This window comes from Coffea arabica, chromosome 1c (assembly GCF_036785885.1).
Source record: "Coffea arabica cultivar ET-39 chromosome 1c, Coffea Arabica ET-39 HiFi, whole genome shotgun sequence".
Lineage (NCBI taxonomy): Eukaryota > Viridiplantae > Streptophyta > Magnoliopsida > Gentianales > Rubiaceae > Coffea > Coffea arabica.
Genome location: NC_092310.1, coordinates 21648375 through 21659613, shown reverse-complemented (window position 1 = coordinate 21659613; position 11239 = coordinate 21648375). Strand labels below are relative to the sequence as shown.

At 43.0% G+C, this 11239-nt stretch overlaps 1 protein-coding gene across 1 annotated transcript; it reads right to left on the bottom strand.

Moving 5' to 3' along the window:
* Positions 1-246: 246 nt before the first annotated feature.
* On the bottom strand, positions 247-3057 carry LOC140004854 (uncharacterized). The gene is made up of 5 exons (XM_072045009.1): positions 2673-3057; positions 1896-2195; positions 1396-1688; positions 1026-1166; positions 247-960 (listed from the first exon to the last, which is right to left on the bottom strand). Exons 1-5 carry the CDS (start codon positions 3055-3057, stop codon positions 247-249), a joined length of 1833 nt encoding a protein of 610 aa, XP_071901110.1.
* Between the last annotated feature and the right edge of the window lie 8182 nt (positions 3058-11239).

Genomic DNA, 11239 nt, shown 5'->3' with positions numbered 1-11239 from the left:
AAAGACATATTGCAACATTATTAGTTTCAGGATTTACAGGACAATTAAAAAATTGGTGGGATAATGCTTTAACACTTCAAGATAAATTATCAATATTATATCATACACAAGAAATTGAAGATTTTTTTTGGACAGAGAAAGTGAAAATATCATAATTTTTTTTTGGCTAACCCCGACCATGGGGAGGGACGCCAGCCCCCAGTAATTTATTGCTAAAATTTGAAAAACCACCGAACAGATCGGCCCCTACAGGCCTACATGATCCTGGACAATCCGCCGAACAGAAGGACACCCAATCCTATCTAGCTGCATGGCACCCCTAGCCGCTGGTGGTAGCTCTGACGTAGACGTGTAAATCACATCTGCCCCCTGAGCATACCCAACATTCGATAGAACATCAGCACCTTGATTCGCCTGGCGGAGACAGTGGCCTACCCATGAGATGTGCTCCATCAAAGCCAACAGCTGCTGTATCTCCTGATAAACACACCAAGGACAACCAGCCTTGCCAAGGAGAATGTGGACCAAAACGAGAGAATCTAATTCGACATCCAATCCGCCAAACCCCCGTTGAACGCACTCATTCACCCCAAAAAGCAGGGCGCGAACTTCGGCCTGAACACTCGTAGCTTGTCCAAGATGGCAGGAAAATGCAAATATCAACCTACCCCCTCCATCCCGCAGGACCCCTCCCTCTTCACTGACACCCGGGTTACCTTTGGAACACCCATCAGTATTGAGTTTGAGGACGCCACCTGGCGGCCGAGACCACCTCACTAGTGTATAGGACACCCGAGGAACCCATCGGGAAATATCTGCATAAAACCGCACCCACGCCGTTGGGAGGGACCTACGCTCTTTAAAGTATGCCGCGAACAACTCCAGTAGGTCGACCATAACCAAACTGCACAGCCTATCAACCCCTACTTGAATCCCCTTATATCTCATAGAGTTCCTATGCTTCCACAGGTGCCAGCAAATCAGAAGCGGAAGAATGTGATGAATAAAGGCTAGATACCGATTACCCCTCTTCCCACACCACTAGGCTGCCAGACGGACACAAAACGATGTGCCAGTCCAAGATATGCCCACTGCATCCCCGAAGAAATGCCAAACCCGTGACGCCAAATCACCCTCCGCAAATACATGATCAATTGACTTGACATCTGGAGATAGGCAACACCTACACCTTGAAGGACCGTGCAACCCAAATTTCCATAAGCCGCAATCCACCGGTAAACGACCACGTAATAGTCGTAGTAAAAAGAAAGAGATTCTCAAGGGTAACACCGGGTGCCACAATCTTTGAGACATGAAGGAACTATTGGCCTATCATCGCACCAGCTGAAACGCGGACCGTAGGGTAAACCACCTCGATTGAGACAGTCTCCATACCATTAAATCAGGCAGATGACCTACCGGAGGCGCAACCGAAGCAATCTCCCTGACAACCCCCATCGGCACCCATTGATGAAGGAGCGGAAGGTTCCAAGAGCCATCTGTAACAAAATCAGCCACCCTATGATCAGACACGCTCTCCAGCCGCAAAGCCAAAGACCCTGTCCCAAGCCAATTGTCAAACCAGAAGTTTGAACTACCAGAGCGACCTATCCATCCAATGTGACTCTCTGCCAGCTGAAGCACCTCCACCATCCTTCTCCATACTTGCAATCCCCCGTCACAAAATGCTAGATTAGAATGCACCTGTGCACAATACTTAGCCCTCAGAAAGGTCGCCCAAAGGGATGACAGGGAACAAAAATTCCACCATAGCTTAATGGAAAATGCACCATAAATATCCTCTAATCAGCAGAACCCCATGCCACCCTCTTTACCCGGCACACATAGGTCCTTTCACCCGATCCAATGTAACTTGTGACCCCACACGGACTCACCCTGGAGAAATTTTGAGAACCTCCCTTCGATCTCTTTAAACACTGATTTCGGTGGCGATGCAGCCATCAAGAGGTAGACTGGCAGGGCGGAGAGGACGTGCTTCAATAGCACGATCCTCCCCCCAGCAGACAATAATTGATTCTTCCAGGATTCAATCTTATTCAACACAGCCAGACATAATCCAGCAAAGTACTCTTTTTTCTGCCGCCCATAATACAGAGGGTACCCTAAATACCTGATGGGAAATGGCTTAAGATTAAAGCCCGTTACCTGCTGGATCAACTTCCTCCGCGACCTCCCTAAATTGGCATGAACCAAAAAGCAGCTCTTCACTTTATTGATCAGCTATCTAGATGATGCCTCATACTCCTATAATACCCGTATTACTAGCTTGAGAGAGGAGGTAGACGCGCCAGAAAATATGAGCACGTCATCAGCGTATCCCAGATGTGTGATAGTCGGGCAACCTCTTGGGACCGAGAAGCCTTGGAACCCACGTAGATGCACAAGTTCATTTAAAGACCGAGATAACACTTCCGCCGCGATGATAAACAAATCAAGCGACAAAGGATCCCCCTGGCGGAGCCCTTGAGCAGATTTGAAGAAACCGCAAAGCGATCTATTTATAATCATGGAGAACCACACATTAGAAATAATCCGCTAGACCATATCAATCTAGTGTTCTCCAAACCCAAAAGCACGCAAGACCTTTACCAAGAAAGGCCACAACACCCTATCACAAGCTTTCGTCATGTCCAGTTTGAATACGACATTACCTCTGCGTGTCTTTCTCTTGATACTTGCAATGACCTCCTGAGCCAGTAGGTAATTGTCAGCAATGGCGCGTCCCCGGACAAACCCGCTCTGATTCGGTGAATTAATCTTAGGTAAGATAGGTGCCAGACGGCGGGCCAAAATCTTTGAGAAGATCTTGTTCACAAAATTGCATAGACTTATAGGATGAAATTGTGAAAACTCCTTCGGCTCTTGCACTTTGGGCAAAAAAACGATGGAAGTAGCAGTGACCCACCACAGAAGATCAGCACCGCAAAAGAAACTCTGAACTGCGTTGTACATCTCACCCCCAACTATCTCCCAGGCAGCGGAGAACCTGCTGGAGAAACCGTCGGACCAGCTGCACTCTCTCCATCCATTTCCCATATCATCTGTCGCACTTCCTCCAAGGACGATACCTCCTCCAAATGCTAGTTGTCCTCCAATGATACCAGTCGGGGGATGACATTGGGCAAATCCCTCACACCAAGGGCATCATCCAAAGAAAAAAGAGAGGAGGAATACTGCACCGCCTTCTCTCCAATGAGCTCATCCGCAGTGACCCATTCCCCATTAGGTTTCCGTACTCGATGAATCACCGATTGCATACGCTGCTGCTTTGCCACCGAGTGGAAGAACTTAGTGTTTCGATCCCCTAAGGCCAACCATTTGACTCGAGCCCTCTACTTCGACAGCGACTCCTCCATGGCAAGTGCTCGGTTCAAAAATGCCTGGGCCATCATCAGCTCTGCGTGCACTACCTCCGACCCCTCATCTTCTAACCCTCTGTCTAACCTTCCAACCTCCTCTTCAGCCTTTGCTAAATTGTCGGAGAAATTTCCCACGTGATCCTTGTTCCAATGCCGAAGATGGCTCTTTAACCGCTGTAACTTCGAGCAGAGCACATGCATCGGGGACCCAACACAATCCTGCTGCCATGAATCTCTCACCACCCCCAAGAAGTCCTCCCGGTCCATCCTAGCATTGAAAAACCGAAATGGCCGGGGTTTGCCATCCAGCCTTGTAGTAGTGGAGATCAACAGAGGCGCATGGTCGGAGGGGCGACACCCCAAATGAGCAACAACAATTGATAAACCAACATCAAAACACCCCACATTCAGCAATAGCCGGTCCAACCGTTTCCAAATCCTAGCTTGACCTCGGCGATTATTACACCAGATAAATCTAGATCCTGAGAAACCGCCATCCACCAAACCCGCGGAACTCATGAAAGCCACAAAATCCGCCACCTCAGCAACTGTGACAGGCCGTCCCCCCTTCTTTTCCTCCTCCCCCACAATGGCATTAAAATCGCCACACACAAGCCAAGGGCCGTGTGATGGTTTGTATTGGAGCAACCCTGCCCAAAGAGCTTTCCTTTCCTCCCTAGTAGACACAGTATGAACCGCCGAGAAGGAAATTGGTCCAACCAAACCGGGATGTTGAAAAGACAAGGATAAAAATTGGGCACCCTCACTTGTAATAGAACAACAAAAAGGAGAATTATAAAAAACCCACAACAACCCCTCAGACTGAGAAACCACATAATAAAATTCAATCTAACCCGAAACTCCTCGACCAATGACAAATGAACATGTGTTTCACATACTACTAACAATTGGACGTGATGAGACACAACTAACTTCCTCAACCTATGAAAATGGGACGCTTTAACCACGTCCCTAATGTTCCAAAAGAGTGCATTAATCATGAGATAAAGGTTGGAAAGAATTGTGTGAAGCCCGTACCGCGAATTGCAGCTCCCTATCTGAGGGGAACCTCGCGCGCACTCCCTTGGACTTGCCCGTGACCACCTTAAAGGCGTCATCGAGGACTTGACGGGGATGTTCAGACGACTGACTAGCCTCCACCACACACATCCCCTCCTTTAGTGCCGTATCGCGTGGAGAAAGGTTACCAGCTGCTGCCACAAAATCCACCACCAAGGGTGGCTGTTGCTGTGTGTGCCCCTCTACCTCGTCGGCATCCTCCTCAAAGGCTTCACCCCTATGCGCCTCCCCCACCTCAGCGCACACCAAATTGGCAAGCCGTTCGATCTTCTGTTCCGCAGCGTGCTGGATGACCTCCTCCACGACTTGCCCAGGCACACCATGGCCTCTTACCTGTACCATCTCTCCCCCATCTACTTCGAACGTGACAGGTCCCACGCATGGCGGCCTGGTGGATTGCCTCACGTGGCTACCCTCAGCTCCCTGCTGATCTCCTGGAGGACCTTCGCTGGTCCGACCCACACCTCCACCAACCCGCAACTCCCCACAGTCAGCCAGAAGCGAATCACCCTCCAAAGGTTCTATCCCGTTACTACCCAGCATGCCCAGCAGTGGGGAGAGCTATCCTGGACCCAAGCGTGAAGGTTCGGGTACGGCCTATGCGTCCTCACCAAGTTGAACCTCCGCAGCCGCCACCGCCATGGTAGGGGAAACGCCTGCCAGACCCAAGCCTAGCAGTTGCGTCTCTTGCACGAGTGACTGCACTTTGTGCACCGACTGGTTTTGTCCTACTTGCAGTAAATCCTGAGGAGTGATATGGCTCTCCCTCCTAGCAACTTGCGTACCAGACCCAACTCGATCGTCAGTCCCAGCACCAGCAGCATGTGTACCAGTCTCACCCAACTCCCCTCTCGCTGGAGCAACCACATCCCCCTCAGGATTAGCTGCCGCCTTCTGAGTCTAGGGATGACTGTGAAGATCAGCCAGAGGCTTGCCCCCAACCATCTTCCCCATTCCCATCCGACATACGTGAGCCAAATGCCCAACTTTGTAACAGGAGGAACAAAAATCTCGGAGGTTCTCGTACTCCACTCGTTGCCAGAAATCCCCCACCGATCCATTACCAATCCATAGTTTGTCAGGGAGCTCTTGCTACAGATTGACTTCGACAGAAACCCGTGCCACGCTCGGACGTACCAGGGCAACCGTAGATGCATCCACCTTGAGAGGTTCTCCAATTAAACGTGCAATAGAAAACAAGGCTCCTTTACCGAAATAGTGTATCGGCAACCTAGGGAGAGAGACCCAAACAGGAGCAATGGACGATTCTGCTGTGATCGAGAAGGCGGGGGACCACTTAAACATACACATAACAAACCCTTGGAAGTTCCACGCCCCATGAAGCCAACACCGTAGGTAGTCCTCCTCCAAGGTGAACCGGATCAGAACATGCCTAGAATCAAGCAGCCCAAGGCTGTACACACCCTTGTAACCCACCGCCTGAAAAAACTTCCGAAGATCCTCCATTCTAGGACGCTCCCTCGAGAATTTACCCACCAGCGCTAGCTTGAAAGGAGCTGAGAGAGTGGAAACATCCTCCTCTGAGAAAAAAATAGTCGGCATACCCTTGTAGGTAGAAGGGTCCTTCACTACTTCAAAAGGCGACAACGGAGCGACTGACTTGGAGACCTCACGCGTAACAGTTTTTGGCAGCTGCGATAAGATCTCAACAAAGGATTTCTTGGAAAGAGACGTGAGCCCTCCAGCTGCGTGCTGGAGGGTCGACTGGCCCGCCATGGCGGCAACTGGATACCGCAGGACCCTAGCAGAAAACCCTAGCAGAACTCACTTCTCTTTGCATAATAAAAATACTGCTGCTATTTCTTTATTGAAAACACTACTCGTTGAGTCTTTTGAACAAGCAAATATTTTGAAACTCCGTCCGAAAAAAAAACTACAAGAAATTGAAGATGATCAAGGTAATATTCAAGTACAATCAGATGCTGCAGAATTTTTAATTGTAACAATAGTAATGTATTTTGTAGGAAATCCAAAAGAAGAGTTAAATGCGAATAAAACATTCTTAACAAATTTAAGATGTCCAACTTTGTCAGACTTTAGATGGTACAAAGATATGTTTTTAACAAATGTATTAAGAAGATCAGATTGTAATGCTTCATTTTGGAAAGAAAGATTTATTACAGGATTACCAAGCTTATTTTCACAAAGAATAATGGATAATTTACAAAAGGAAATGGGAACAGATTTTATTTCATTTGAAAATATTACTTTTGGACAATTATTTGCTTTTGTGAAAAAAGAAGGTTTAATATTATGTTCAGAATTAAAACTTCAAATTAAGTATGGTTCCAAAACAAAAGAAGTAGGATCATTATGTGAAGCATTTGATATAAAAAGAATTGAATCATCATCAGCACATAAAAAGAAAAGTAAAAAAGATAAAAAATACATAAGATATAAAAAATCCAATAAAAATGGAAATTATGAGAAAAAGAAAAGCAAAAAATTTTATAAAAAGAAAATTGTTGGTTATAAATGTGGGAAAGTAGGACATATAGCAAATAAATGTAAATTAAAAGAAAAAATAAATGAAATCTGTGCAGAAGAAGAAGAAATAAAAAATAAATTTATTAATAAATAAAAAAGAAGAAAATATAGAAGATGATTATTATAATGATGTAAGTAGTTCAGAAAGTGAAGAAGAGTGTAATTGTTTAAGTAATCCAAAATATATAAATGTAATTACAAATCTAAAGTACATAAATGTAATTACAAAAAGGAAGATAAAGAATTTTATTAGATATAATAGAAAAAATTGATGATCCTTTAGCTAAAAAAGAATATTTGGAAAGATTAAAAAGTTTAATCATACAAGAAGATAAGATGCCAAAATAATTGAACCATTTAGTATGTGAGGACCTGAAAATTTTCTTATTTTTATAGAATATTACTGGGTTATTTAAATAATTATTCACTCATTTTCTCCGAATTATTTATTTTCGACCATTTTAAATCCATTTATATGAAACAACGTCTCTTTTATAGTTTTAAAGCGTTTTGTTGGAAAATCTACTTTTGAAAATTCCTTTAGTTCGGAATAACGAGTGCACGTTTTCGAGGCTACACTTGAATCGGGAGTGTATCAACATTGGAGAATTAAGAATGATCAATAGTAGATCAAGAAAGATTAATTGAGGAATTAATACTAGACTCATGTAAGGACTCGTAAAATTCTTATTTTTTTAAAATCCCTAATTTTGGCTTAATTAATTATTTATTTGGATTTTTGCCACGAATAATATTTTCTAGCCTTATTAGACCTAAGTAAATGGTTTTATAGCTTCGTTATATTTTTAAAGTATCTCGTTTCAAAAAATTATTTTCTTAGAAGCTTGTTTAGTGAAAAAGTGAAAACGTGTATGAAAACTTTAGCCAATTGAGTGTACATTAAGCCCGGAAAATTGGAGACATGTACAATGGTCTTAAAATAGGTAAATTTAGGTTTATGTACTCAAGTGATAGTTAGTGGTACGATCGTTATATGAATTTTTAGAAGGTTTCATTTTATCGCGCCTAAATTGAAAATACGCGTTTTCACGCGCGCGCTTAATTGAGGGACTTTAGACCATTATTTTGGGACAATTAAGAGTAAATAATATTTATATGAATATAAGTGCATTAGAGGTTTAGTGCACTAGTGAAATAAACTCGAAAGGAATCGAGCCCGAATCGCACGCATACGCGCGCTATTGAGAGTTGACTTTTGCTCCATTTTACACCACACAAACTAAGCTTCTCTTGGAAGCTAAAGCATAACCGACTCTCTCTCTTCCTCACTAGAGCAGCCAGCACCCAAGCAGCAAAAACAACCAAGGCTTCTCAAATTTTTTTCCATCTCCAAATTCTTGCACCAAACCTTCATAGATTCACACCAAACTTCACATACCCTTAGCTCTATAGTTGGACACCACTTTGAGCTGCAAAAGGGAGCTAAAACTCACGGTTTTTCTGGAGCAAAAAGGGCCGAAAATCACTGCCTTGGACATCAACTAGAGTAAGTAATGATCAAGCTTTCTAATTTCAATTTTTGGAAGTTCTAGTATACCTTTAAGCTCTTATTTTCATATGGGTTGTTGTTGTTGTTGGAAGAAGTGGAAGGTGGGCTCTATGAACTCCCACCCTTGTCTTGGAGGCTGATATCATGCTTGATGATGTTTATAATGTTGGATTAGTGCTTAAACTAGTGGATTATTGGTGGAAAATTGATGGAAACTCATGATGGGTGCAAAGGCCAAATCTGACCATTTTGCCCCTGCTTTGTTCGGTCACTTTATTGCAAAAATTTGAGGATTTAATGGCTTTATTGTGTTGTTTACATGTTGTAGTAGTTTTATAAAAATTTTCATTGAAAAATACTGAGTTTTGGTTGGTCAAATGAATTTATTTCCCAAAGCTAGTAATCTGGAAACTGTTCTCGTAATGCTCAGACCAGTGTTCGTATTTCGTCCATAACTTCGTGCTCCGACAACGAAATCAAGTGCCATCAGTGGCATTTGAAACTAGACATTCCCACTTTCCAACGGTATAAAATGGACGTTCTGGTTCCATGTGTGTGAGCCGCACCACTCTTTTGAAATCAGCTGTTCTGTTTCTCTGTTCTGCTGGAATGAAATACAGAAGCTGTGATTTGAAACTCGATTTCGAGCTAGTTTTGTACTGGATTTCAAAATGTTTTCTTTTGTGAAATTTTGGCCCTATGAATTTATTTTCAAAAACTATCAACCATTCTCAATTCCGAGTTAAATTGAGTGAGTTATGATCAAAATACGGAGACTGCCCTGTTCTTGAAAACCCCAACTTTTGGACTGATTTGAGACAAGACTTGGAGTGGTTTTGCTAATTGAGTTTCATGGTGTTAAACACCTACCAAATGTACCATGAATGTTCATTAGGCTTTGCCTACACTACCGAACCATATTTGGAGGATTTTCCTTAACCAAATATTTGGAATGGAAAACAAAAGGGCTCAAGGCAGTTTTGTCTTAGGATTTTCGAAACATTGGTTATTTGATTGACTACCTTCCCGAAGGTATTTTTCCATTAAAATTGGTAGAGGGATACTCTTTATATAGGAGTATTATACTGCCAAATTTTGTACCAATTCAAGTCCGTTTCGATACCTGATTAAAGTCCCAAAGTTGGAAGCTCAAATCTGGAAATTTTTCACCAGTTTTGAATTTTCCCTAACTTTGAGCCACCGTATCTCGGTGCTCGAAACTCCGATCCTTGATCCGCTTGTTCTGTCCTAAACCTTACTTGCACCTCTAATTGAGTTATAAATTTCAGAGACTAGCTCGCAACGTGTGAATTTTGCCGAATTTCCAAAGTTAGCGAAAAACCAACCCAACACAACCTTAAGTACTCTGAAACAGTAACTTTGAGCCCATTTTTGGAATATTTTTCATTTAGAATCATGGAAAAGGATCTTCTAAGAACTTTTAGTACTTTCAAAGAGGTTTCCAACGGTACCAATTTTTCCAATTTTTGACATGTATAATGTGAGATACGATTTTTCAAAATATCGTATCAAAACTGAAAATTTTCCGAATTCCAAAGGAAGGGAGTTTTCAAGCACTCCTTATTCCTTCGATATTACTTGAATGTTTTATACTTGATTTTCCAAAATAAAAACTCGATCGCTCTTGTACTTTAAGAAACTCTAGTTGAATCTCGATTTACGAGTAATTGAGGTTCGTTTTCTTGAAATTTCTTTAGATTGTACTAACATATAATCTTCCTTGATAATTGGGGCATGTGAATGATAATACATTATTATTTGCTCAGGCACACACGAGGACTTTCAAGAGGATCCTACAGTGAACACTTGAACTTTCAGAAAATATTTCTTCTTCATTTTGCTCGGTGAGTGTCAAGTGTATGGCTACTTGAACTCTATGGACTTGATTCATGCTTGGCTTACCTGATTACATGCTTAGCCTACTTGGTTTTGAAAAATGGAGTCGAGTGTGTACTTTATCGCACTCGTTCTCATTTGAAACAAATGACTCATGCTTAACATGGTTTGCCTGGTTTACATGACCTGAAATACATGCTTAAACCTGTCAAATGCTTGAATACATGACATGGTATGCTATGGCTGCATACGTCGTTGGAGTGAATCTCCTCGACACTTACATGATACATGGGAGACGCCCAAACTCATAGGCCGACCTTGGAACTCGAGCCGGCATGGGTTTGGTCGGGAACCTCGGTGAGCCATGAGATTCACATGATAAGCTTGATCTATTGTGAGATCTTGCTTGGCATACTCGTGGAGTATCGCCTTATAAATGTTGTGCGGGCCCGAAGCAGTGTAAGGTGGACGGATGAGAAGTAAGTGGTGATCTACGGTTTAGAAATATCAACTTGGTTGACGGAGAGTCATCGCGGGAAGATATACTAATGAACTGGCAAAGCAAGTGGAACTTAGCTCCTGAGAGCTACCATATCCTTGAATTGTTTATGTTTACATTTTGTTGGCATTATTAATTACTTGCAAGTTATCACTTGAACTGTTACTTGGGCTTGTTACCTGAACTATGTGCCTGCATGTGTGTTCTTGGCCTCACGAGCGTTTTGCTCACCCTGTAGATTTGTTTTCCTTAACAGGATTGAACTCGAAGATGTATTGGAGAAACCCTCCTGATGTACTTTTGTTTAGGATTTCTATTATATTTTGGATATGCCCTTGGTTTTGGGTTGTACTTTTGGAATTGAAAATGTAACTTTTGGGCGTGATGTATATTTGGGATTCATGA